The sequence below is a fragment of the Eschrichtius robustus genome, chromosome X (genome assembly GCF_028021215.1).
Source record: "Eschrichtius robustus isolate mEscRob2 chromosome X, mEscRob2.pri, whole genome shotgun sequence".
NCBI lineage: Eukaryota > Metazoa > Chordata > Mammalia > Artiodactyla > Eschrichtiidae > Eschrichtius > Eschrichtius robustus.
Window position 1 is genome coordinate 35,851,365 of NC_090845.1, and position 27,957 is coordinate 35,879,321.

The 27,957-nt window shown below is 41.8% G+C and overlaps 1 protein-coding gene across 1 annotated transcript in view; it reads left to right on the forward strand.

The window, feature by feature from the left end:
* Positions 1–5,478, forward strand: part of XK (X-linked Kx blood group antigen, Kell and VPS13A binding protein) — a 57,351-nt gene extending 51,873 nt beyond the window's left edge. Inside the window, exon 3 of the mRNA XM_068533697.1 lies at positions 4,151–5,478. Coding sequence (XP_068389798.1) covers positions 4,151–4,977 — 827 coding nt within the window. The 3' untranslated portion in view covers positions 4,978–5,478. The remainder of the gene's footprint in view (positions 1–4,150) is intronic.
* Positions 5,479–27,957: the final 22,479 nt, after the last annotated feature.

Consider the following 27,957-nt stretch of genomic DNA (forward strand, 5'->3'; position numbering starts at 1 on the left):
ACTACCAATGGCATTTTTCACAGAACTAGAACAAAAAATTTCACAATTTGTATGGAAGCACAAAAGACCCCAAATAGCCAAAGCAATCTTGAGAAAGAAAAACGGAGCTGGAGGAATCAGGCTCCCTGACTTCAGACTATATTACAAATCTACAGTAATCAAGACAGTATGGTACTGGCACAAAAACAGAAATATAGATCAATGGAACAGGATAGAAAGCCCAGAGATAAACCCACACACATATGGTCAACTTATCTTTGATAAAGGAGGCAAGGATATAGTGGAGAAAAGACAGCCTCTTCAATAAGTGCTGCTGGGAAAACTGGACAGCTACACGTAAAAGAAGGAAATTAGAACACTCCCTAACACCATACACAAAAATAAACTCAAAATGGATTAAAGACCTAAATGTAAGGCCAGACACTATCAAACTCTTAGAGGAAAACATAGGCAGAACACTCTATGACATAAATCGCAGCAAGATCCTTTTTGACCCACCTCCTAGAGAAATGGAAATAAAAACACAAATAAACAAATGGGACCTAATGAAACTTAAAAGCTTTTGCACAGCAAAGGAAACCATAAACAAGACGAAAAGACAACCCTCAGAATGGGAGGAAATATTTACAAACGAAGCAACTGACAAAGGATTAATCTCCAAAACATACAAGCAGCTCAATATCAAAAAAACAAACAACCCAATCCAAAAATGGGCAGAAGACCTAAATAGACATTTCTCCAAAGAAGATATACAGATTGCCAACAAACACATGAAAGGATGCTCAACATCTCTAATCATTAGAGAAATGCAAATCAAAACTACAATGAGGTATCACCTCACACCGGTCAGAATGGCCATCATCAAAAAATCTGCAAACAAGAAATGCTGGAGAGGGTGTGGAGAAAAGGGAACCCTGTTGCACTGTTGGTGGGAATGTAAATTGATACAGCCACTATGGAGAACAGCATGGAGGTCCCTTAAAAAACTAAAAATAGAACTACCATATGACCCAGCAATCCCACTACTGGGCATATACCCTGAGAAAACCATAATTCAAAAAGAGTCATGTACCACAATGTTCATTGCAGCACTATTTGCAATAGCCAGGACATGGAAGCAACCTAAGTGTCCCATCGACAGATGAATGGATAAAGAAGATGTGGCACATATATACAATGGAATATTACTCAGCCATAAAAAGAAACGAAATTGAGTTATTTGTAGTGAGGTGGATGGACCCACAGTCTGTCATACAGAGTGAAGTAAGTCAGAAAGAGAAAAACAAATACTGTATGCTAACACATATATATGGAATCTAAAAAAGAAAAAATGATTCTGATGAACCTAGGGACAGGACAGGAATAAAGACGCAGACATAGAGAATGGACTTGAGGACACGGGGAGTGGGAAGAGTAAGCTGGGACGAAGTGAGAGAGTGGCATGGACATATATATACAGTACCAGATGTAAAATAGATAGCTAGTGGGAAGCAGCCGCATAGCACAGGGAGATCAGCTCAGTGCTTTGTGACCACCTAGAGGGGTGGGACAGGGAGGGTGGGAGGGAGACATAAGAGGGAGGGGATATGGGGATATATGTATATGTATAGCTGATTCACTTTGTTATACAGCAGAAACTAACACACCATTGTAAAGCAGTTATACCCCAATAAAGATGTTTAGAAAAAAAGATTATTAAGGGCTGTTAGACTTCTATGGCGTGCCACTTAAAAGGGCGGGACCACCAACTGATCCCCTGTTGTGTTGACTGTGGGAAGAGAAGGTTGGGAAATGATGTCAGGAACTTTTCTCCACTTAAGTCTGAATAAGTAGGTATTTGCATAAATATCATCCTAGCCATTCATTAGATAACAGCTTAACTCTAGAGGTAGAAATGTACATTCCAAGCATTTTGTTCAAGCTTCTTGTCTCCCAAGTATATGTCTCCTCCTGGCCCCTTTCTAGGGCGACATTTTGCAGGGAGCACCCAACATTGGGAATGATGATTGAAGTCAGTGATTTCACAGTAATTTCTTAGCATTCTCAGAAGGCTTCAGCAGTTAATTCCTACTAAGCACCAACTGCAATTGCGTAATAATTGGCTAACTCTCTTGATAGAGAAAAAAACGTAATTTGGAAATAATTGACCTAACGAGAAAAATGGATAGACGCTTAAAAAATTGTTTGGGTCATTGCATTGGTAAAAGTAATAAGTAACTTGGAGATAAAGTACCATAAATATAACAGTGTAAATACTGCATGTGTATGAATACATAATTTACATGATAATTTATGCTTAGCTCATATTCTACATTTGAAGTTATGTTTCTTGTAGTAGAAAAAACAGAAGGACTGAAAGAAAAGGATCCAATACTAGATTCTTAAGGTCTGTAGAAATTTGGAGCCATACATATAAAAGTATATCACCTGGGATAAACCATAATGGAAAAGAATATAAAAAAGAATCTATATGTATAACTGAGTCACTTTGCTGTACAGCAGAAATTAACACATTGTAAATCAACTGTATTTCAATAAAAACAGTGTATCAGCAGTATGTACTGCTTTATAATGCTCCACTGAACTAGCCTCTCAGAAAAAATAACTCAGTCCAATTACTTCCCAGGGCTACTCCTGTGATAGTATTTCTATCTTTTAAATTTGATTAGTAGATGACAGTCTTCCCAGAGAATGATATCGATGATTTAAATCAGTGCCAAAAGACTATGAGAGGAGTTGATGCTTTGAGTAAAACTGAGCTTCTCCCAGGCAACTAACTACCCAAGCTTCCGAACTTTTATGCCCATCAAATGTAGATGTTTTCCATTGATTCAGAACTTAAATAAGAAAACGAACCCTTTATTCCCATGCATTTTAAATTATAAGTAAAGACAGTTTTGTTATATGTACGTTGGAGGTAGGCATGGAAGGTATTATCTCAATTTTATGGGCGAGAAAACAGAACCCAGCCAGACTCTCGGTTCCTCCCTGCTCCAATGTTTGGAGGTCGTGGCAGCCTGCAGTAAGTGGTTGTATTTCAGATTTGACCACACAGTCTGTGCTCATGGGTTGGCAGTACATTTTTTAGATAATAGAACTCACAGCCAGCAGTGTCATGCTCTGAGACGTAGTACCATGCTCCATTCAAATGAGCCACATCTCGTCCCCTAACAATGCTGCTCGGTATAAACCGGGTAAACCCATTAGCCATCAGTCATTTTAAGGAATAAACAGCTAGAGTTGAGACCTCTTGAAACATTACGGCCTTTTAGACCAAGACAGATTGACTCTCAGTAACAGTGAGGTTCTCGTTTCTTCAGCACTGTATGGAATTTAAGAATATAACTGAAGAGCAAAGAAAAGTGAGCAATCTATAGTCAGTATATAAATTTAGAAGGTCTTGCAGATACAGAGGAACTCATGAACAATTTATTATTGAGTGCTTTCTGTTTCAGTGTCTACACTGGTCTATGTTGAGGGTATCAAGAAGAAATATCAGACATGGTCACTCTTGACTCCTCAGGAGCTTATAAGCTGATTGAGGAAACAAAACGCACCATGTAAAGGACTCTACATATTCAGACAGAGCAGCTGGGGTCTGAAAGGTGTTTTAGTCTCAGTTGACCCTGAAGCAGACCCTGAGACAAGCATTTGAGTGCATGTCTGTCTGGAGGAAGGTATAAGAAGCATGGGAGAAGGGAAGTGAGACAGGGAAGGGAAGGCGGCCAATAAAGGTGACAACGTTGGTATTAGACAACGGTCACCGTGGGTGACTAGAAAGTGATCCTATGAGGAAACACCGGTAAACAGTATAGAACACACACGTCTGAGTTATTCTACCCAAACGGTAGGGGAACCAGGCTCGTTATATTCCAGCTCTTCTCAGGCCTAGGATTGGGGTGTTGAAGGGCTCTCCCAGGGGTATTCATTCCTGGGCACTTCAGCCTGCCCAGCACCTGGGCACAGCAGGCTTCTGCAGCCCTGGGAAAAGCCCTCAGGTGCAGTGAGCAGACACTGACAGCTGGAAGGCAGCCCGTGCACATGCAACAGAGGGGTCCAAGGAATATGGGTAGGGGACTGCCAGCGGCCACCACAGTAGGATTCTTGGTGTAGGTGAGACTTGAGAGCGCTCTTTCTCTTCTCTCCTCAGGTCTCTTCATGGTCCTCTCCCTACTGTCCATCGTGTATGGAGCCTTGCGCTGTAACATCCTAGCCATCAAGATCAAATACGATGAATATGATGTCAAAGTGAAGCCCCTGGCCTATGTCTGTATCTTCCTCTGGAGGAGCTTTGAGATTGCCACTCGAGTCATTGTCCTGGTCCTCTTTACCTCTGTCCTGAAGACCTGGGTGGTGATAGACATACTCATCAACTTCCTCACCTTCCTCTTCTACCCCTGGATCCTCTTCTGGTGCAGTGGCTCCCCCTTCCCTGAGAACATCGAGAAGGCCCTCAGTCGGGTGGGCACCACCATCGTGCTGTGCTTCCTCACCTTACTCTACGCCGGGATCAACATGTTCTGCTGGTCAGCGGTACAGCTGAAAATCAACAACCCCGACCTCATCAGCAAGTCCCAGAACTGGTACCAGCTGCTGGTGTACTACATGTTGAGATTCATCGAGAACGCCTTCCTCCTCCTCATGTGGTATCTTTACAAGACTGACATCTATATGTATGTGTGCGCACCCCTGCTGATCCTGCAGTTGCTCATCGGGTACTGCACGGCCATTCTGTTCATGATCGTGTTCTATCAGTTCTTCCACCCTTGCAAAAAGCTCTTTTCCTCTAGTGTTTCTGAAAGCTTTCAGGAGTGGCTAAAGTGTTCTTGCTGTGACTGCAGGCGGCGGAAATCCTCTGAGTCTGCAGAAAAGACAGATCTAAGGTCACCCGCAGACAGAGAGGAAACCCCTTCTAGCAGTAAAATAAGTTCTATGCCCAGCCAGATCTTGAATGCCGATGAGCTCTTTTCTGCTTAATGGGACCTGAGTCTCTTGAGGCACAGATGTATTGTTTGCTGGGTTGATGCCTGTTCTTCATACAAGTCATGGGCCCTGCACAGTTAACAAAGCAGGACGTTATCTCTCAACTCCTTGTGAGTCTCTCCCCTTTAGAGAGCTCTTGGGCGGGCGTGTGGGAACCATGGAGAGAAGCCAGGGAAACCCCTGAGTGTTGCAGGGGCAGCCTAAGGCACCACCATTCACAGTTGACCATGTTCTCCCAGGCGTTACTGGCCTTTTCATTGACAAAGTACCCATGATATCTGAGTTGGGCTGGTTAGATCCATCAGGTAGAATGAGGGCAGGGGCTTACCTTACTTGTTTTCTAGTTTTCTGGACTGCTGGTCTAGGTAGCCTAATGTTTTATTATCCCTGAACGTAGTTTTCACCCAAGAGCTGTCTGATGACCACAGATGGTTACTGGGGTTTTGCCATCAGCCACAACATTCCTGTCAGAGTTTTCAGAGAGGGCTGTTCAAGTTTGGTTTTTGAATAGACAGATGTTCCATTTTCATCTCATTAGGGCTCTTTGTACATAACCAGCTGTAGCAGCCTTGGCCTGCTATCTCTAATTGACTCAAAAGTCTGGATTTGGAGACTTTATTCTCAAGGATCCATGGATGCAAAATTGAATTCTAGATTTGGTTATGGAAGCCCTAGAATTTTAGGAAAGTTGTGTTCCTTCAGTATGTTGAAGAAACTCTGGATCAAGAGGGTTGTTAAAATATCAAAGTGACTTAGGCTTTTATAAGCAGAATTCTTACCTTCTTGTGATGGTTTAAGATGAATCTGCTGGAAGGTAGGCTTAACCTCATCGAGGTTCAGTCCTGTCTTACAGTTCTGGGAAATTCCTAGTAGAATTTGCTAGGATTTGCCTTCTTAGGAAAGAAGAAAGTAAAACTCATAGTCTTTCCTCCACCTCTTCCTTGCCTGTCAGGAAAGTTTTAGACAAGAGTTACCTTGGTTAACCTAAGTTTTTCTAGAAAACTCCACAGAAATTTCTCACCTAGCATATGTATATAGGCCATTTTAATTTTCATTATTTGAAGGAAAAGGGTTCCCCAACTTCAGTTAGATGTTGACTTCAGAAACTTTTAAATTTTGCAAAGAGCTGACATGACCAGAAGATTTTTATCTTTAACTGAATGCATTTTGATTTGGTATGATTATGAGTTAATTTGAATAAGAACTTCAATCTTATCCTCCTACACTCTCCTATCTTCAGTATAATTTCTCCTTTGATCTGGAACCGTATTTCTTTCATAAAAGGATTTGTAGAATATCCTCAGTTGTCTTGGAAAAATGCCTGGATCTAGTACCATTATTTCTACCATAAAAACCTTGATAATGAAACACCTGGGAGCAGGTGACCTGTCACTGACGAGGCTGGACATTGCAGGTCGATCAGGGTTGACAGTCTTAGGACCCATAATGGCTGAACTTTCTGACCCATCGAGTTTCTAACAGCTAGTTTGTCAGGGGACAGGTTAAAATGGTGAGTTTGAGTAGGAGTTGTGGTCAGAATTAGACAGGGATGGAGAGACTGGTACTTCCCCAGCCTTGGTTTGGAAGCCTGTCTCAAGAACCACTACAAAATCTGGGCCTTCAAATACATTTAAAATCATTTTAAGGTAGAATATAGGTAAGCATATTGAGTGACCCCAAACCAAACTGACAGTGATGGTCTGTCACACTCCTAAAGCCCAATTATAAGCCACATTTAAAAGGATAAAGAGGTTTGGTAACTAAATTGAACATTTTGTCATCTTTAACTCTTGATATGCAGATACCCCTGCTTTGGGGCCATATATGTCTAGTCACTTTGGGGAAGAGAAACCACTGCTTTTTTTCTTCATGGCCACAATTTAAGTCATAGTGAACTGAGAAATCTTGTTTTTAAATTATTTGTATTATACCTCTGAAATGGCAAAATTATAGCTCAGACTGCAGAACTAGGTTGCCCTAAAGACAAACCAGCAAATTTCCTCCTATCTTGAGAGTTAAAATGTCTTTTTCAGTAATAATTCCAATTTTTAAAACTCTCCGTGCTTTGTCTAATTAATTATATGCCATAACTTGTCGCAACAGATACTCCAGCTGATTCATTATCATTTGGCTGGATGGAGGTGAAGTGTTTCCTCGAAATATATTGAAATAAGATCATCAAACACGTTTAGACTTTCTTCATTACTGGAGACAGTGCAGTGTAGAGGCTGGCATCTCCCTGTCCAGCCCTGCAAGTTAGTTCATTGTTCTATGCCTCAGTTTCCTCACCCACAAAATTTGCATGATATACTTGCCCGGGCTACCTCACAAGGTTGTCAGAAGAACAAATTAAATAATAGGTGTGAAAATGCTTTGAAAATATTTTTGAAGTGCCATGCATGTTTAAAGGACTTGTTTTTATAGTTATTCAAATCCATAGCAGGTTATTGTTTTTTGTTGTTTTTTTTTTTACCGTTAGAGAAGAAACAAGTAGCATCATTCACATGAGTGTCTTAAGTGAATATGTCGGCCTTTGGCCTTACGGAAGGGCAAGTGTAAATGGCCTTTATTCTTGGAGAGAACTCAACAGTTGCCCTTTCTCTTACCATCAGTTGCTTATAAAAATTAGCACCCAAACATATGGTACTTGGAGGAAAAAGACCCACTGAAATCTGAGAAATTGCTTTTGATAACAAATGAGCTTATCATTTTTGTATGTCATCTTTCATAAAGGATATAGCAGCATCTTTTGTTAATTTTGCTTTACAGTTTGAATGCCTGATCCCGCTAGACTTTAACTGAATGTGGGTATAATTTTTTCAGCCTTGTAAATGGGAAAAATAAACTTTAAAATTGATTGTCAAATACGGCATTTTCTTGGAAACCTCCTTAGAACATTAGTGCTATGGTTATGACTGTATGTGTCAGTACTCCTCAGCCAGTACATTGTGGATGTGAGCTTTTGCAGGCTGCTTCTCTGCAGCCATTCGCTCTAATAAATATTGTTTATGTTTCTTCATATAATAAATTAATTTTTCAATTTCTCCTTGCTTTTCATTCCTTATACAGTCCTTTCATGGCTTTTTGACTTCAGGGACTATTTTAGAAACAAATTTGAAAATGGTTTTGTTGTGATTAATTATGATTTTGTAACCTCACCTGGCAATTTTGTTTTATAAGCATTTACTCCATTTGTTAAAGCTGCACTGCTGAATACTAAAATTCTGCTCAAACATAAGTGGTATACTGATCCAGAAGTATAAAATATCAAATGAGCGACTTGATATTAACATAAACAAATAGTCAAATTGTAAATGGCAATCTGTGGTTGGAAAAAATATCAGGTTTTTTCTGCATGTCCAAAGGCCTTATTTTTTCTATTGAGGTATAATTGACATATAACATTATATTAGTTTCAGATGTACAACATAATGATTCAATATTTGTATACACTGCAAAATGATAACTGCAATAATTCTATTTACCATTCCATCACCATGCTGTTTATTACATCCCATGACTTATTTATTTTATAACTGGAAGTTTGTGCCTCTTGATCCCCTCCACCAATTTCGCCCACCCCCCTAACTCCCCTCCCCTCTGGCAACCGCCAATCTGTTCTCTGTATCTATGAGGGGTTTTTTTTGTTTAAGAAAGACAAATACCATATTATTTCACTTATATGTGGAATCTAAAAAACAATCAGTTATTCAAGGGGTCATTTCGGAGCATGAGCTAGACAAGGATTGTTGCAATAATTTCCTTTCCTCTGAAGGTGACCTTGCAATTTGGAAAGACTTGGCTATAGGATAAATCTTTTGAAAGAGATCTCTTGGTGTTAAATCAACCCCTTGAGAAAACTGAAGGTCAACAAGTGTAGTGTTTAAGTAGGTCAACGCAAAATTACTTCATTTGGTGTTTGTAAATGTTTTATTTTGAAATACTTTCAAGCTAATAGAAGAGCCTTAAGAATAGTGCAAAGAATTCATTTATCCTTCAGTCAGTTTCACCTATTAATATTTTGTCATGTTTGCTTTATAATTCTTACTTTCCCTCTTTTGACCCTTTATTCCTAAATACTTCAGTGTGTATTCTCTTATACTCTGAACAAAGGCATTCTCTTACATAGCCACAGAATGATGATCTAATTCTGGAAATTCAACATGGATACAATACTAGTATCTAATCTAGAGTTCATATTCCATTTAACAATTGTACCAATTACTTCATTTGTTTTCACAAAGCTTCCCTAACAATGTGAATCTACTCAGCCCTCTTTTATGGGTTCTCTTTATTTAAAGTTATGAGTAAATTTTAACTTCCCTATGAGTGCTCTGAAAACTACAGCAGACTTTGAGAATCTGTTTGAAGAAAACATGCATGTTATCAGTACTAATAGCTTAAAAGCATAAATTTGGGATGTTTACTGGCAAACTGTGGGTAATTCTTTTTCATGAATCTCCATTTTAACCACCGAGTGTTGGCTGCTTAATATATGAACCTGTAGCTCACGCCCTGCCCCTGCCCCACTGTGATCGTTCATTTTACAGTGTTCAGGCCCAAGTTTGTAAAGATTTGGAAGGGGGTGAGGGAAGTACAGTATATATTGTTCCTCCATGACCATGTTTCTCTGGGTGCCCCCTTCCAGGAGACTGTATTCTCTGTGAACATCTTTCCAGCTGGGAAAGAGCTCAGAAATACCAACTCTACACTATACGAGTGATGTTTTGAGCCTCTTCTCTTTTTCAAAAAAGGCACTTCGTATCAGCAGAGATTTCTACAGAGCTGAGAATTCAGAAACATCCCTGATCCCTTCTTTCCCAGCGCACAAGATACCCTATCAGACTAGGTCCCTAACCTGCTAAGAAGGTGTGTCCGCTGCAGAAGCCTGCCTGAGGGGATGCCTCACGCCTCCCTGTCACCCTCTCTGTGTGGTTGTTTCTCTGGAAATTATCGGGCCAAGGACGTCTAAAACAATGCAGGTTTAAGCAGGGTCTGGTACCCAGAGCATCTCTGCGGAGTATACAGCAGGATGCAGCAGCAGCATCTCTTGGCAGCAGGTTATCAGAAAACTTCTCACCCAGACTCCCCTGTGTGAGGTTTCAGCATTTGCCTCCTGCCAAGGACAGGTTCATCCAGAGAGATTTTGAGATTCTGCCTGTGCTTCTGCTTCCTCCCTGCCTCCCATCCGGAATTACTTCTCTCTCTCCGAGTGATGAGTTCCTGATTGAAGCCTGATTAGCCTGTTTCCTAGAGCCCTGGGAATATCATCCTCCGTAGACATCTGCATTATGCATACTGGTTTAATTTCTTATCAGTCGGCTTCCTAGTTTAATTACCTAAATTCGACAGTTAATGAGTCAGGTTCTCAGGAGCGATAGCACTCAAGAAACAAAACAGGATTTAGAAATTCTATTTTGGAGTGGTGCTTCAGGACCATCCCCACCACCACCCCAGTGCAGAGGAGACTGCTTCCCTGGCGACGCCTTCTCCTGACAAGGTGACCTTCTTAAGTGGAGTGGCAGAATTTTTTAGAACAACGATGCCCAGCTGTAGAGCTGCAGACCTCCAAGAACTGCAGAGGCATTGCGCTCCTCTCCACTAACTAGGGACGTTTGACACTATCCAGAGATGTCTGGCACACATTTGTACAATTGCCTTTCACACCCATGGGGATGCTGTTGTGAGTGATAGAACAGGACTGACTAAAAGTGTCACTGTATTTAAAGTAACTTTGTCATCACCCCTCGAGTCCCTACCATGAACAGGTGTTAAAAATTCAACCACCATCATGTGGGAAGTCACCTTAAAAGACGTCCTTTGTAATTGAAAATGTTGGGAATTATTTTCTTTTCATTTTTATTGGGGTATAGTTGTTTTATAATGCTGTGTTAGTTTCAGGTGTACAGCAAAGTGAATCTGTTATACATATGCATATATCCACTCTTTTTGAGATTCCTTTCCCGTATAGGCCATTATAGAGTATTGAGTAGAGTTCACTGTGCTATACAGTAGGTCCTTACTAGTTATCTATTTTATATATACTACCGTGTATGTGTCAATCCCAATCTCCAAATGTATCCCTCCCTGTTCGGGATTATTACCCTAGAAAGTTTTTTCACTGACAGAATATTTTCTCAGGTGTACTTACAGTCTACTCTTTTCCTTTAATTTTTAAATGTATTTTATTTTATTTTTATACAGCAGATTTTTTTTAACGTCTTTATTGGAGTATAATTGCTTTACAATGGTGTGTTAGTTTCTGCTTTATAACAAAGTGAATCAGTTATACATATACATATGTCCCCATATCTCTTCCCTCTTGCATCTCCCTCCCTCCCACCCTCCCTATCCCACCCCTCTAGGTGGCCACAAAGCACAGAGCTGATCTACCTGTGCTATGCGGCTGCTTCCCACTAGCTATCTGTTTTACATTTGCTAGTGTATATATGTCCATGCCACTCTCTCACTTTGTCCCAGCTTACCCTGCCCCCTCCCGTATCCTCAAGTCCATTCTCTAGTAGGTCTGCATCTTTATTCCCGTCTTGCCCCTAGGTTCTTCATGACCTTTTTTTTTTGTTTTAGATTCCATATATAAGTGTTAGCATACGGTATTTGTTTTTCTCTTTCTGACTTACTTCACTCTGTATGACAGACTCTAGGTCCATCCACCTCACTACAAATAACTCAGTTTCATTCCTTTTTATGGCTGAGTAATATTCCATTGTATATATGTGCCACATCTTCTTTATCCATTCATCTGTCGATGGACACTTAGGTTGCTTCCATGTCCTGGCTATTGTAAGTAGAGCTGCAATGAACATTGTGGTCCATGACTCTGTTTGAATTATGGTTTTCTCAGGGTATATGCCCAGTAGTGGGATTGCTGGGTCATATGGTAGTTCTATTTTTAGTTTTTTAGGGAACCTCCATACCGTTCTCCATAGTGACTGTATCCATTTACATTCCCACCAACAGTGCAAGAGGGTTCCCTTTTCTCCACACCCTCTCCAGCATTTATTGTTTGTAGATTTTTTGATGATGGCCATTCTGACTGGTGTGAGATGATATCTCATTGTCATTTTGATTTGCATTTCTCTAATGATTAGAGATGTTGAGCATCCTTTCATGTGTTTGTTGGCAATCTGTATATCTTCTTTGGAGAAATGTCTATTCAGGTCTTCTGCCCATTTTTGGGTTGGGTTGTTTGTTTTTTTGATACTGAGCTGCATGAACTGCTTGTAAATTTTGGAGATTAATCCTTTGTCAGTTGCTTCATTTGCAAATATTTGCTCCCATTCTGAGCATTGTCTTTTAGTCTTGTTTATGGTTTCCTTTGCTGTGCAAAAGCTTTTAAGTTTCATTACGTCCCATTTGTTTATTTTTGTTTTTATTACCATTTCTCTAGGAGGTGGGTCAAAAAGGATCTTGCTGTGATTTATGTCACAGAGTGTTCTTCCTATGTTTTCCTCTAAGAGTTTGATAATGTCTGGTCTTACATTTAGGCCTTTAATCCATTTTGAGTTTATTTTTGTGTATGGTGTTAGGGAGTGTTCTAATTTCATTCTTTTACATGTAGCTGTCCAGTTTTCCCAGCACCACTTATTGAAGAGGCTGTCTTTTCTCCACTGTATATGCTTGCCTCCTTTATCAAAGATAAGGTGACCATATGTGTGTGGGTTTATCTCCGGGCTTTCTATCCTGTTCCATTGATCTATATTTCTGTTTTTGTGCTAAACGTATTTTTTTTAAGTTTTTTAATTTTAACATTTTATTTATTTATTTATTTATTTATTTTTGGCTTCTTCGTTGCGGTGTGCGGACTTCTCATTGCAGTGGCTTCTGTTGTTGTGGAGCCTGGGCTCTAGACGTGTGGGCTTCAGTAGTTGTGGCTCGTGGGCTCAGTAGTTGTGGCTCGTGGGCTCTAGAGCACAGGCTCAGTAGTTGTGGCACATGGGCTTAGTCGCTCCATGGCATGTGGGATCTTCCTGGACCAGGGTTGGAACCTGTGTCCCTTGCATTGGCAGGCGGATTCTTAAGCACTGAGCCCAGGGAAGCCCTACTCTTTTCCTTTTGAAATGAGGTTTGTTCACACACAAATCGCTTGGCTCCTCTCATTTCCAGCTTGAGTCAAGAGATGAGAAAATCTTTTTATTTTAAAAATGTAATGTGAATTGGTGAGTATTCTACCTTCAAAAAGTCAATTATGCTGTTAAGGTGAAATGCTTTTACAATTTCCAAGCACATTCCAAAAATGTATATTAATATCATGATAACCATCAAAATGATGAAATGATTTCTAGACATTCTTCAGTTCACCCCCCCCCCATTCACCTCCTTGGCCTTATCAGAAATTCTATCAAGGTGCTTTCAGCTACAATTTGTAGAACACCTGATTAGAAGTGGCTTAAACAATAGGATTTTGTTATCTGACCTAGCAAGTTTTGTTGCTTCATCTTCACATTTGTCTCTTTATGATTGCAAGATGACAGTCTGGGCTCCAGGCATCACATTTGCACAACTGAATCCAAAATAAGAAAAAAGGATTTCCCTTTGGGTATCTCTGTTCTTTCAGGAGGAAAATCTTTTCCTAGAAGCCACCAACCCCCTGCAGCAGAATTCCCCAAATTTCTTATTGGCTGGAGTTGCCACATCCTTACCTCTAAAGCTGTCTCTGGCAAGGAGAATGACATTGTCATGATTTCCTTTGACTACACAGCATTCACCCCTTGGGGCTGGCAAAGGGGCCACCATCCTTTAGCTTACGGGAGGAAGAACACCCACAAAAATAGGGTTCTGCAGACAACAACGAGTGGGGAAAACAGCCATTTGCTGGGCAACCTGACATTTCACTGTCATTTTTAAAAAATAAAGGTTCAGTTAAGATGATGACTTGGGGAAGAATATGAAAGCTCCCTAACCCTCTTTCCAAAAAAAAAAAAAAAAAATCCTGTTCTTATCTCCTTTTGCATTATATGTCCCTGGTTAAGAAACTCTCAGCTATTTACAATAGCCAGGACATGGAAGCAACCTAAACGTCCATCGACAGATGAATGGATAAAGAAGATGTGGCACATATATACAATGGAATATTACTCAGCCATAAAAAGAAACAAAAATGAGTTATTTGTAGTGAGGTGGATGGACCTAGAATCTGTCATACAGAGTGAAGTAAGTCAGAAAGAGAAAAACAAATACCGTGTGCTAACACTTATATATGGAATCTGAAAAAAAAAAAAAAGGTCATGAAGAACCTAGGGGCAAGACGGGAATAAAGATGCAGACCTACTAGAGAATGGACTTGAGGATATGGGGAGGGGGAAGGGTAAGCTGGGACAAAGTGAGAGAGTGGCATGGACATATATACACTACCAAACGTAAAATAGATAGCTAGTGGGAAGCAGCCACATAGCACAGGGAGATCAGCTCGGTGCTTTGTGACCACCTAGAGGGATGGGATAGGGATGGTTGGAGGGAGACGCAAGAGGGAGGAGATATGGGAATATATGTATATGTATAGCTGGCTCACTTTGTTATAAAGCAGAAACTAGCACACCATTGTAAAGCAATTATACTCCAATAAAGATGTTTAAAAATTTTTTTTAAATAATTAAAAAAAAAGAAGCTCTCAGGAAGAAGTCATGTACTGAATAAATAGGGGCAGTTACATCCAATTATCTTGTGAGAATGCCCACTAGTTGGATTGTCTTTGTGTCACCGGAGTGAAATTGTGGGTCTGTGGGCATCTAAGAGAAGCAGGGAAGAGAATTCTCAGCTCTGGAGAATCAGGAGTCCTAGAGGTTAGAGGCGGAAACCAGATATTCATTCATTAGTTCAACAGGTATTTGAAGAGTACCCCTGTGTGCCAGGTGCTGGGCTAGGCACTGAGAGTAGACTGGCGAGTAGGATACTAGCCCTCGTTTCCAGAGCTCACGGTCTCTGAAGAGTCAGACACCCAACCTGGTGATCTCAATGCACTGAGATAAGCGCTATGATGGGACTATTACCCAGGAGGTCCGAGGGACAGAGATAAGGAGCCTAGATCTGGTCTTGGAGGTCCAGAGAAATTCACAGAGAAAGTGGCATAAAATCTCAGACCAGAGATGAATTTACCCTGAAGTTTATAAAGCTTAAGCCTCAGGCCCCGCAGTGAATGCTGGAAGTTGTAGCACTTTCTAGGCAGCAAGGAGAAATCAGGATACGATTAGAAAGCACATTTACTAAGCCTTGCTGCCACATTGTCCAAAGAGATCACAGAGGGAAGGGATTGGAATCTCTAAGTCGCCAGTAATTTGTTGTGATTTTCATTCTGAATATTCTTTCATTTTGTACCTAATTTTGAATTCATGTTTTTTAATCTTTTTTTTCAAAGCCTCTCCCCAGACCAAACTAAGTTTAAGGCCCCATAAAACTTTGATCTACCTCTGCTTGAGATCTGAAACATGAGTAGGTGTTTGCCTGGTGAAGGCAGTGGAAAGAATATTCCTGGTAAAGGGAACACCATGTGCAAAAGCCCGGAATCAGTAAAAAGGACATTTATAATCAGGGAACGGCTCGTAGGTCAGTGTTGCTGGAACCTGGGAGAAAAAAATGATAGTGTTGACACGAGCTAGGTACTCTGCTAAGCGTCGTATCCACGTGACCACTTTGATTCCTCTCCACGATCCTATGTGACCGTTACTGCAATTATTTCCATTTTACAGAAAAGGAAGCCGAGACTAGTGAGATAAAGGAACTTTCCTGTGGTTGCACAGTAAGTAGTATGGTTAGGACTCAAGCTCAACAGTGTCTGGTGCCAAAGCTCAAGCATTTAATCACTAGGCTCTCCTGACTCCTAAACTTTGCCCAAACTGCAATTGTGGTTAAGTCTGGCAGATGCTGGAGACCGAGGGAAGAAGCAAGCCTGGTGGCATTTCCCGGGGTACCCTGGAATGAAGGGGCAGAGTACGTATAAGGCAGCCCTTACTCAGTAGGGAGGAGTCGTTTCTGCTGGGGCCTCAGCAGGGGGGCTGAGGCAGGGTACCCCCCCATAGCTCCCAGCACTGGAGCCCTGCTCTGAGGTAACGGGGCCACTGGGCTGAAACCATGAGGGTCCCAGAGGAAAGAACTCTGGGTTGAAGTCCTGTTCTTCTACAACAACATTTCTACTCAGGGCCACTGTCCTCTTTTCCCAGAAAAACTGATAGGACTTCTCAAGGCCAACTAGTGAGGCACAGCACAGGTGAGCCCAAAACCTGGTTTATCAAGTCATTTTTTTGTTCTTTGGAAGCAAAGAAGTTAACACTGCTTAAGTAGATAAATGAGAAAAAAATATTTTCTTCAAACTGATGTTTAGGAGGGAGACTATTAAGTGCTTACATTGTAGAGGAAGAGTTTGGTTAAGGGGTCATGGTGACATTTAATGGTGTCAGGCCAGGGCCCAAGAAAGACTTCAGTCCTGACCCAGACCATTCACCTCTTTCTTCAAAGTCCCCAAGGACAGTGTTTCCTGAGAGAAAGAAGCAAGAGCTTTTATTATCTCCCCCGGGCCTGAGGTACCTGGTCTGACACATCTAGAAGAATCCTTCTCTCCACAGCAGACTGTTAGACCTAACCCATGGATTTTGTGTTACTGCCAATACTCAACTCTTGGAACTACAGGACAAATGGGGGGGAAATCACCACCTGTGCCAGAGGGTACATCTTTCACCTGTAAAGGGCTTAATTAAGTGGATGAATCCTGGCCCTGCAATCTGACCAGTCAACTCTGGGCATCTGGAAGTAGAGAGAGGGTCCCAAGAGTTGTGAAAGGAGGCAGAGTGGTATTCTTCAGCCACCAGGGTCATAACCTCTCTCCTAGTACCGGGAGTTACAGGAACAGAAAAAAGATCCCAATTCCCCTGCCTGAATGTTGACCTCACTTTTTCTGGTCTTAGAACTTCTTGGACTTGCTTTACATTCACCTCCCAGACTGAATTCATTCTCTACTTTCTCTGAAGAGATGATTCTGAAGGAAAGAGATAAGTAAGGTTTCTATTAGGTCCCAAAGAACTACTCAGGTAAGGGAGGACCCTGTAACCTGACAGGGCTACCTGGGATTACAGGAGGAAACAAATATTACATTCTCAGGGCCATGATATCATCGAGGTATTTCCAAAGGGAAATAAATTTTATGCTAAAATGTCATCTCCTTGGATAGCATTCTGATTCAGCATCTAATACTCGTGAATGCCACGATTTCTAAACCAGTATGGCAGCCATTAGCCACGTGTGATTACTGAGCACTTGAAATGTTCCTAGTCTGAGTTGAAATGCGTTGTAAATGTAAAACACATGTCAGATTTCCAAGACTTAGTACCAAAAACGTAGAACTTTTTTATTAATAATGTTTATGTTTGACATGTTACAATGATAATATTTTGGATATATTGGGCTAAATATGGGATTTATTAACATTAGGTTCACCCCATCTAGTTACTTCTTTAATGTGGCTGTTAGGAAATTTAAAATGTCATATGCGGTTGGCATTTGTGGTTTGTGTCCTGTTGGACAATGCTGTTCTAGACGTTTGGAAAGCTGGATGCCTTGAAGACCTGCTTTTCTGTGAAGAATGCTAAGTGCACCACAAAAATGTCAGGTCAGCCAGGTCTCATTCTTGGATATCATTCTCCTCCCCTCGTGTCAGGAAAATTGTATTTGCAGTAAGAACAGGTAGTCCTCACTCTATTATTTCTGTGTTCAAACAGGGCGTCCTGAGCAATGGGGCCCATGTTTTCCTGTATAGTGGTTCTCAGCCTAGGCTGCCTGTTAGAATCGCCTGGGGGCTTTAGAAAATTCTGAAGTCAGACTACACCCCAGACTACTTAAGAGGTAAAGTGTGGGAGTGTGACCCGGGCATCAGGGTTTTTCTAAAGTTCCCCCAGGTGATTACATTGCAGCTGGGCTCTCCAGCATTCCAGAAATCTTGCTGTATAAGAAAGGCAGGTGTCTGGGGCTTAACAGCAGATGAATATTTCATCAGATATATGTGTCGAAAGGTAACAGAATCACTGATTTCCTCACACTTAGCCAAGTAAAATGGAGCTTCTTTATATTCTAGAATGGACCCCCCATCCCCATTTGGTGCACACACACCAAAAAACCCCAAACAAAACAAAACTTTGCTAAGCCGGTTGTCTCCATCTGGGCTAAATTGAATAGTCTCTTTGGAATAACTGGACATCTTAGACTTAAAATGCTCTGTCTTTCATTTTTTTAAACTTTATTTTATTGAAGTATAGTTGTTTTACAATGTTGTGTTCATTTCTGCTGTACAGCAAAGTGATTCAGTTATACATATACATATATATTCTTTTTCATATTCTTCTCCATTATGGTTTCTTACAGGACATTGAACACAGTTCCCTGTGCTATACAGTGGGACCTTGTTGTTTATTTTATATATAGTGGTTTGTATCTGCTAATCCCAAACTCCTAATTTATCCCTCCTCCAGCCCCCTTCCCCCTTAGGAACCACAAGTCTGTTCTCTATGTCTGTGAGTCTGTTTCTGTTTCGTATATAAGTTCATTTGTGTCACATTTTAGATTCCACATATAAGTGATGTCATGGGATATTTGTCTTTCTCTGTCTGACTTACTTCACCTAGTATGATAATGTCTAGGTCCGTCCATGTTGCTGCAAACAACATTATTTCCTTCATTTTTATGGCTGAGTAGTATTCCATTGTATATATGTACCACATCTTTTATTTAATTTTTATTTTATTTTTTTACACAGCAGGTTCTTATTAGTTATCTATTTTATACAATTAGTGTATACATGTCAATCCCAATCTCCCAATTCATCCCACCACCACCCCTCCCCCCCACTTTCCCCCCTTGGTGTCCGTACATTTGCTCTCTACATCTGTGTCTATTTCTGCCTTGCAAACCGGTTCATCTGTACCATTTTTCTAGATTCCACATATATTAGTTAACATGTGATATTTGTTTTTCTCTTTCTGACTTATGACAGTCTCTAGGTCCATCCATGTCTCTACAAATGACCCAATTTTGTTCCTTTTTATGGCTGAGTAATAGTCCATTGTATATATGTGCCACATCTTCTTTATCCATTCCTCTGTCAATGGACATTTAGGATGCTTCCATGTCTTGACTATTGTAAATAGTGCTGGTATGAACATTGGGGTGCGTGTATCTTTTCAAATTATAGTTTTCTCCAGATGTATGCCCAGGAGTGGGATTGCAGGATCATATATGGTGGTTCTATTTTTAGGTTTTAAAGGAACCTCCATACTGTTCTCCATAGTGGCTGTATCAATTTACATTCCCACCAACAGTGTAGAAGGGTTCCTTTTTCCACACCCTCTCCAGCATTTATTGTTTGTAGACTTTTTAATGATGGCCATTCTGAGTGGTGTGAGGTGGTACCTCATTGTAGTTTTGCTTTGCATTCCTCTAATAATTAGCGACGTTGAGCAGCTTTTCTTGTGCCTGTTGTCCATCTGTATGTCTTCTTTGGAGAAATGTCTATTTAGGTCTTCTGCCCATACATAAAACGCTCTGTCTTTCAGGATGCCTTCCCTGCCCTCCACCTTTACTAAGATGGCGGTACTCCTGTGTGTGGGGGAGACACTGTGTGCAACCGACCTCTTGGCGGAGGGGCACCTGAACCTTCTGGCCTGAGGCTGGTCCTGGGGCCAGGTCAGGCCAGTGTTAGCTCACACCTGGGCCCTACACTTTCTGCTGGGGCTGCTGCCCAGGTGTGAAGCTGGTGAGACCCATCCTCTGCTGCCTTCCTTGGCCTTCCTCTGCTCACTGTGAGCTACAGACCCCGGAGCCAGCACCATTCCCTCCTCCGGGGCCTGCGACTGCTCCACAGGGGGTACATTGAAGGCTTTCGGCCTCAGCTTCACATCCCACCTCCCCGGCAAGGCAGGGCTTCTGGATCCCTAAGGCCACACCAGAGGGCAAGTCCCTGCCCTCTCTCTGTCTGACCTCGCCTCCTCCTTGGTAACTTGTGATTAGGTTGGGCCTTGGACAAGCGTCCCTCAGAGAGTCACCAATGCGAAGAGAAGCACAAGCAAGCCCCTAATCTCTCAACTGATTCCATATGTCCCTTCCCAGGCTGAGGATGCAGGGTACTCCCTCTTCCCACAGCTCCCCCTGCGGGCCCACCGCCCACTTCCTCTCCCTCACGGCCCACTTTTCTCTGGGACAGCAAGTCTGTTCTAGGTGACCCAGGCTGAAATAGTGTCCTTTCTGCTCTGCCAGACGCCTCAGCCCTCTAGGATTTGCTTTTGATGTGCTCAGTGAGAACCAAAGAACTTAGAGAATGGTTCTCACAATGAAGCCTGGCTTTCAAGATCATGGCTGCAACTCAAAAAACTCTTCTTTTTGCCAACCTCCAATGGCAACACTACCTTCCTCTCTTGGGCGCTAGCATCAATCACATCCCTCCATTCCCCCGTCGCAGGCCAACGCTGCCTCAGCGTGACTAGGGACAGGGTCAGCCACATGGAAATGCAAAAAAGCCCACTAATGTGCATTTTAAGGTATGGTTATTACTCTTACTATAATTATATAGGAGCAGTTTATTGAGGACCAGGTCCTGTTCTGTGTGCTTTACATGAATTAAGTCATCTTAATCCTGATCACCACCTAATAAGCAAACAGGCACAGAGAGGTTAAGTAACTTGCCCAAAGTCACACAGCTGTCAAGATCAACTAGGGATTTGAATGTAGACCGGCTCCAGAGTCTATGTCCTTAACCTCTTCTCTCCCTTCTTGAGGCCCCTTACCCTCTGCACGCTCCCCACTTCTCTTCTTGAGAGACACAAAGGTGAAGAGCTCCCAGAAAACATTCTTTGGACATGGGAGGTCCAGGATATCTCATTACCAAAATGCTTTTTGGAAGGAGCTGGAATACAATATTTAAAAAGTAAATATATGTGCAGGAAGACGATTCAGTTGAGTTTATTATCCATCATCAAAACTCTCCCTCCCAACAGTATTTAGTCTGTCTCTGTGGAGTCCAAGTCCTTGCTTCAGGCGCTGTTGAATTCCAGACACCTCCATTAACCTAGTTTGGCTTATTATGAAATGTTTCCACCCTCACTCCTTAGCCTCCCTCATGACTGCCTCCTAATTCCTTCTGTTCATCAACTATACTAGGCCCTGCACAATTGACAACATGTTCTGATGAGATTATATATTGTTTTCTGACTGTGTCCTACATGTGTATTTTATTTCTCCAACTTGGGGATACAGTAGGGAGCACAGAGAAGGGGCTCAGTACATATTTGTATATTGAGTCACTTAGGAAAAAATAAATTATCTCTACTTGCTTACCCTTCGAATCTTTGAAACCTAAATTCAATCTCTGGCTTCCTTTGTATTTCAAATATATGCACTGCGCTCTGTGCTAAACTGCCTGGGTTGAGATTTTAGTACTGCCAGTTCCTTGCTGAGTGGCTTTGGGCTAGATGCATTCACCCTCCATGCCTCATTTTCCACAAATAGAAAATGGGGATATAATTGCACTATCTCATAAGGTTGGCGTGAGGAGTAAATGAGATAATACGCATTGAACAATTAGACTAGCTCCTGGCACGTCGTAAACGTTCAATAAATGTCAGCTATAAAAAAATGGATGCATGTTCCTCGTTTACCTTACAATCTCACTTCTGCTACCCTCTAGTTGTAGCACACTTTTACATGCACGTGACAAAACACAGTATTTTAAAGATTTTAAATTTTCTATCCACTCACCCATTTCCCCACATTTTTCAAATACTGTGTGTGATTTTCAAAGGAACCCCTCGACGGTCACATTGTCCTGGCCACCAGGTGGCAGTGTTGTTCAGTCAGGTACAGAATATTGGCAGTTGCCTCACGCTGGGACCTGGCCTGAGCTTAGGACACTGTTTCAGAAGTTACACATGTTCTAATTTTCTCCCTTCTGTTTACGTTCCTTGTCCTGTGGCTGGCTGTTTCTTTCCTCCTTCTTCTTTTCCTCTCTACTGTTTGACCCGCCTCCATTATACATCTGACGGCCTCCTCAAATATGCACCTTGCAGACTGTGGCCTGGCAGAAATATGGTTGAGGCTTCCATACCACCCAGCAAGGTTTTGACCAGAAATAATGTTTTTTTAAAGAGCCACCTTGAACATCCTGGAAGAGTAAAGGTTAAATCACTAAACAGTAAATCACTAAAGGGGCAAGAAAGGCAAGTGCCCCCCCTGGTCTCCCCACTCCAGTCTCTCCCCTCCTCTGCACTCCAAGCCCACGTCCGGGCCACGGTGACCAATCCTGACATTCGGTGGCCACCCTGACACTCTCCATGGCTTCAGAGTCCTTCCCAGCACCGCTCTCCTTGAAGTTTCTGGTAACCAACAGGCCAGCAAGCCAAACCCACGTTTGCCGTCTCAGGTAGAGCAAGCTTCTGGGTTCGAGTGTAGTGTGTGTGCAGTTCCCAGGCCCTGCACCTGCGTTTAGCTGCTTCCCAGAGCCACTGCCTAGGCCTCTGCACCATTTCCTCCAGCCCGCATGGCGACAACAGCAAGGTGTTAATAACAGCAGCCACCTCCAGTGAGCCCGGTCCGTGTGCTCAGTGGTTCACAGGCATCATCGCGTTTCATCTTCAGAACAGGACTGAGCTGTGGCGCTTACACTTGTGGATGCCACGGCTGAGGTTAAACGATCGGTCAAAGTCACGCGGCCCCGAAGTGGAAGAGCTGGGATTGAGTCCAGGCCACTGACTTGAAAACCCTCGCTCTTACCCACCCCACTCGCTGGAGGTCCCCCAGGACATCACATGTTCTTGCTTCAGCAGCTAAAAGTGGAACAAGGCCGCCACCCTCACGCCCACCCCACACCCACAATTCCCAGATTTCCTTCCCCTCATCACCCACAGCTCACGACGCTGCAGAAAAATCAGACCTGGCAACCTGACCTGCCCTCTGGAAAGGCTGTGGTCCTCCGCTCAGGGGTCCCGGCTCCAGGTGTGAGGCCCAGATGGGCAGGGCAGCCCCATGGCACTGGTAGTTGGCCACATGGCGAGGGAGCTGACTCTCACCGTCTGCAGTGCTGAAGGAAGCCCGTGAACTTGGGAAGGAGAGGGACACAAAGGGAGGCCTACGAGGAGGCCTGTCCTCTGATTCAGAGCTAAGGTTTGGCTTCTCGGGGTCACCAGGAATTCCTCCACACCCTGCGGAGGGGCCAGCTCCTGAATGGAGGAATTCTCCTCCGACGTAAGGGAAGGGGTCAGCGCCTCCATAGCCTGGGTGGGATGCGTTGACAAACCATTTCTGGGCCATGAGGCTTCCTACAAAGCCAGGCCGAGATTCTTTCTGAGAGCGCTGGTGACAAGAGTCCACATTCCTGCTGCTGTAGTTGTGTGCTGCGCTCCCATCCCCGTGCTGGTGAAGAGAGGAAGGAGCAGGTTGCCGTGACAGTTTTGGTTCACTGCATGGGTGATTTTGTTGGCCTGAAAAATGGGTAGTCATGGAAACCATGGAAGGCCTGCTCTGGAAGGGCCCTACTAGCCTCGTGTTGCTGTCCGTGTCTTATGTAACGCAGCTTCCAGAATTCTTCCGCCTGTAGGTATAAACCATTAATGCACCCCCAAATCAATTTTGGGTCACAACCAGATTTTTTTTTTAAAAAAAGAAATAGACTAGAATTGAATACAAGGGGAAATATCAGAGTGCCTTGCATATGTCAAGTCAGTTATTCTCTGGGGGCATTTTTGTTTCAGTTCTATACGTTTATGAGTGTAGTGAGTCGCCGTGTAAAATGGACTCTTGTTGTAGCTGAGGTCCCAAGTGCTTGTAAACTGCTGCTAACCTGAGTCTCATCTTCACAGAAGGGAAAAGCTTGCTTCTTTTTTTTCAGAGGAAGAAAAACATTTCTAGTAGTCAAAAACTGGACACAACCCAAATGGTCATCAGAGGTAGAAGAGCTAAATAAAGTGTGGCATAATTATGCAATGGGAATATTATGTATACGGGAAAGAAAGTGAATGAACTATAGCTATAAACAATAACATGGATGAAACATATTGACATCATGTTGAACATAAAAAGCAAGATGAGAAAGAGTACATAATTTATGATTCAGCTTATATAAAATTTTTAAAAGCAAAACTAGGGGCTTCCCTGGTGGCGCAGTAGTTGAGAATCTGCCTGCCGATGCAGGGGACACGGGTTCGAGCCCTGGTCTGGGAAGGTCCCACATGCCGCGGAGCAACGAGGCCCGTGAGCCACAACTACTGAGCCTGCGCGTCTGGAGCCTGTGCTCCGCAACAAGAGAGGCCGCGACAGTGAGAGGCCCGCGCACCGCGATGAAGAGTGGCCCCCGCTCGCTGCAACTAGAGGAGGCCCTCGCACAGAAACGAAGACCCAACACAGCCATAAATAAATAAATAATTCCCATTTAAAAAAAAAAAAAAAGGCAAAACTAAACTCTATGGTTTACAGATACATCCATAGGTGGTAAAATTATTAAAAAGTGATCATTACGTCACGTCAGGCAATTGGTTACCCCAGAAGCGAAGGGGGTTGACGATGATCAGGAAGGGACACCAGGTGGGGGAAACCAGAGGACTGACCATGTTGTTTCTTAGCCCTGCTGGTGCTTACATGGGAATGCACTTTAACACTGTTAGTTAAATTATATGTTTATGTTATATGCGGTTCTAGGTATTCATCTTTCATAGTTTAAAAAAAGATTGTAAAAGTACAGTGATCAAATTTTTACCTTTCAATCTACATTTTTATTAGTTGCTAGTTTTATGACTTGCCGGAAAACATCTTGTCAGTGAAACATTCACAGAAGTAATTATAAATTAAATTATGTCAGAACCTACTAGTTCTAGACCAGCACTGGACAATAGAAGTTTCAGTGATAATGAAAGTGTTGTACATCTGTGCTGTCCGGTACGGAATCTACTAGCCACGTGCGGCTATTGAGCACTTGAGATACAGCTAGTGTAACTGAGATATTAAATTTTAAATTTTGGTTAAATTTAATTATTTCAATCTAAAAAGCCACATGTGGCTAGTAGCTACCATATTGGACAATACTGGTCTAGACCCACTTGCTTGGTATAATCAAATGTAATAATGCTTCGTTTTCAGATCAACCTAAATTTGAATCCTACCTCTGTTACTACCACCATAAGAATTTAGGTGGAATACTTGGTTTTTCTAATCCTCACCACACTCATCTGTAGAATGGGGATGCGAAGAGATACTTCTTAATCTTGATATGAGGACTGTATTAAATTAATGAATACAGACCACCTATCACAGACCCTGCCAGTGGTTGATGTCAAGAAATGTTAGTTTCCTTCCCATACCTATGTGGCCATCCTGAAATTGTGACCTCCGAATAAGGACTGGATGAGAGAATTCAGATAATTTAGTGCAATTTACACTGCATCTTTATCATCACTTCCAAGGATCTATCTTCAGGGCAGCAGGACCATCACTGCAGCTCTTTAGCAGAGCTTCTTCCATAGCTCAAACTCCAAAGAAACATTTATGTCCATGTTTCCAAGAAGAAACACATATCCAAATACAAGCTCAGCCCTTACATATAGAAAAAGACCACCTACCCACATCAAGGTTTTTTTTGGTTTTATCCTGTTTTGTTTCTTTGATTCAACAAGTTTATACTTTTATCCTTAGGGAGCAGGATGCATTATTGATTTCTCCCCTCAGTGAGTAATTCTTTCTTTCTTTTTTTTTTTTTTTTTTTTTGCGGTGCTGTGCGGCTTGCAGGGTGTTAGTTCCCCAACCAGGGCTTGAACCTGGGCCCCTCGGCAGTGAAATCACAGTGTCCTAACCACTGGACTGCCAGGGAATTCCCAGTAATTCATTTTTTTATTGAAGTATAGTTTTTTTTGGTTTTCTGTGTGTGTGTGTGTGTGTTTTCTTTTTTTGGCTACACGGCACGGCTTGCAAGATCCTAGTTCCCCGACCAGGGATCAGCCCAGGCCCTCGGCAGTGAGAGTGCGGAGTCCTAACCATTGGACCACCAGGGAATTCCCTGAAGTATAGTTGATTTACAATGTTGTGTTAGTTTCTGGTGTACAACAAAGTGATTCAGTTGTGTATATATATATATTCTTTTTCAAGTTAGTTTCCATTATGGTTTATTACAGGATATTGAATGTAGTTCCCTGTGCTATAGAGTAGGACCTTGCTGCTTATCTATTTTATACATAGTAGTTTGTATCTGCTGATCCCAAGCTCCTAATTTATCCCTCCCCCACCCCCTTTCCCCTTTGGTAACTATAAGATTGTTTTCTAGGTCTGTGAGTCTGTTTCTGTTTTGCAGATATGTTCATTTGTGTCATATTTTAGATTCCACATATAAGTGATATCATATGGTATTTGTCTTTCTCTTTCTGACTTACTTCACCTAGTATGATAAAGTATAGGTCCATCCATGTGGCTGCAAATGGCATTATTTCATTCCTTTTTATGGCTGAGTAATATTCCATTGTGTGTGTGTATATATATATATATATATATATATATATATATATATATATATATATATATATATATACACAATACCACATCTTCTTTATCAATTCATTTGTCGATGGACATTTAGGTTGCTTCCAGGTCTTGGCTATCGTAAATAGTGCTGCTATGAACACTGGGGTGCATGTATCTTTTTGAATTATGGTTTTCTCTGGATATATGCCCAGTAGTGGGATTGCTGGATCATATGGTAGTTCTATTTTTAGTTTTCTGAGGAACCTCCATACTGTCTTCCATAGTGGCTATATCAATTTACATTCCCACCAACAATGTAGGAGGGTTCCCTTTTCTCCACACCTTCTCCAGCATTTGTTATTTGTAGACTTTTTCATGATAGCCATTCTGACCTGTGTGAGGTGATACCTCATTGCAGTTTTGATTTGCATCACAGTGAGTAGTTCTTCAGCGATTTTCCCTTTTGGTATATTATTATATAATATTATACTATCTTATTAAAACTTAACTTATATTCTCTCAACATTTTTTACTTCTGTGTTTCTAATATGTCTTACTATATGACCAGAAACCTTGACAAATCTGCACTGTTTTAAGAATGGAATTCTCATTTACAACTGATATGGGCTGAATTATGTCCCGCTCCCCTCCGAATTCATGTGTTGAAGTCCTATCCTCCAGAACCTCAGAATTTGACTGTATTTGGAGATGGCGTCTTTAAAGAGGCAATTAAGTTAAAATGAGGCCCTGACGGTGGACTGTAATCCAATATGGTTGATTTCTTTATAAGAAGAGATTAGGACACAGACAAGACACAGAGGAAAGACCATGTGAAGGCAAAGGAAAAGGCGGCCATATACAAATCAAGGAGAAAGGCTTCAGAATGAAACCAACCCTGCTAAAACTTTGATCTTGGACTTATAGCCTCTAGAACTGTGAGACAATAAATTCCTGTTTTTTAAATCGCCCAGTCTGTAGTACTTCGTGATGGCAGCCCGAGCAAATTTATGCAACTTTCCTCCCATGAGGCTTCTCACTTTATATATACCCGGCCAGATATTTTTTGTAGTTTTCTTTTTTTTAAATTTTTTAATATTTTAAAAATTTTATTGAAGTATAGTTGATTTACAATGTTGTATTAATTTCTGCTGTACAGGAAAAATTATACATATATATATTCTTTTTCATATTCTTCTCCATTATCGTTTATCACAGGATATTGAATACAGTTCCCTGTGCTATACAGTAGGACCTTGCTGTTTATCCATTCTATATATAATAGTTTGCATCTGCTAACCCCAAACTCCCAATCCATCCCTCCCTCACCCCTCCTCCCCCTTGGCAACCACAAGTCTGTTCTCTATGTCTGTGAGTCTGTTTCTGTTTTGTAGATAAGTTCATTTGTGTCATAATTTAGATTCCACATATAAGTGTTATCATATGGTATTTGTCTTTCTCTTTCTGACTTACTTCACTTAGTATGAT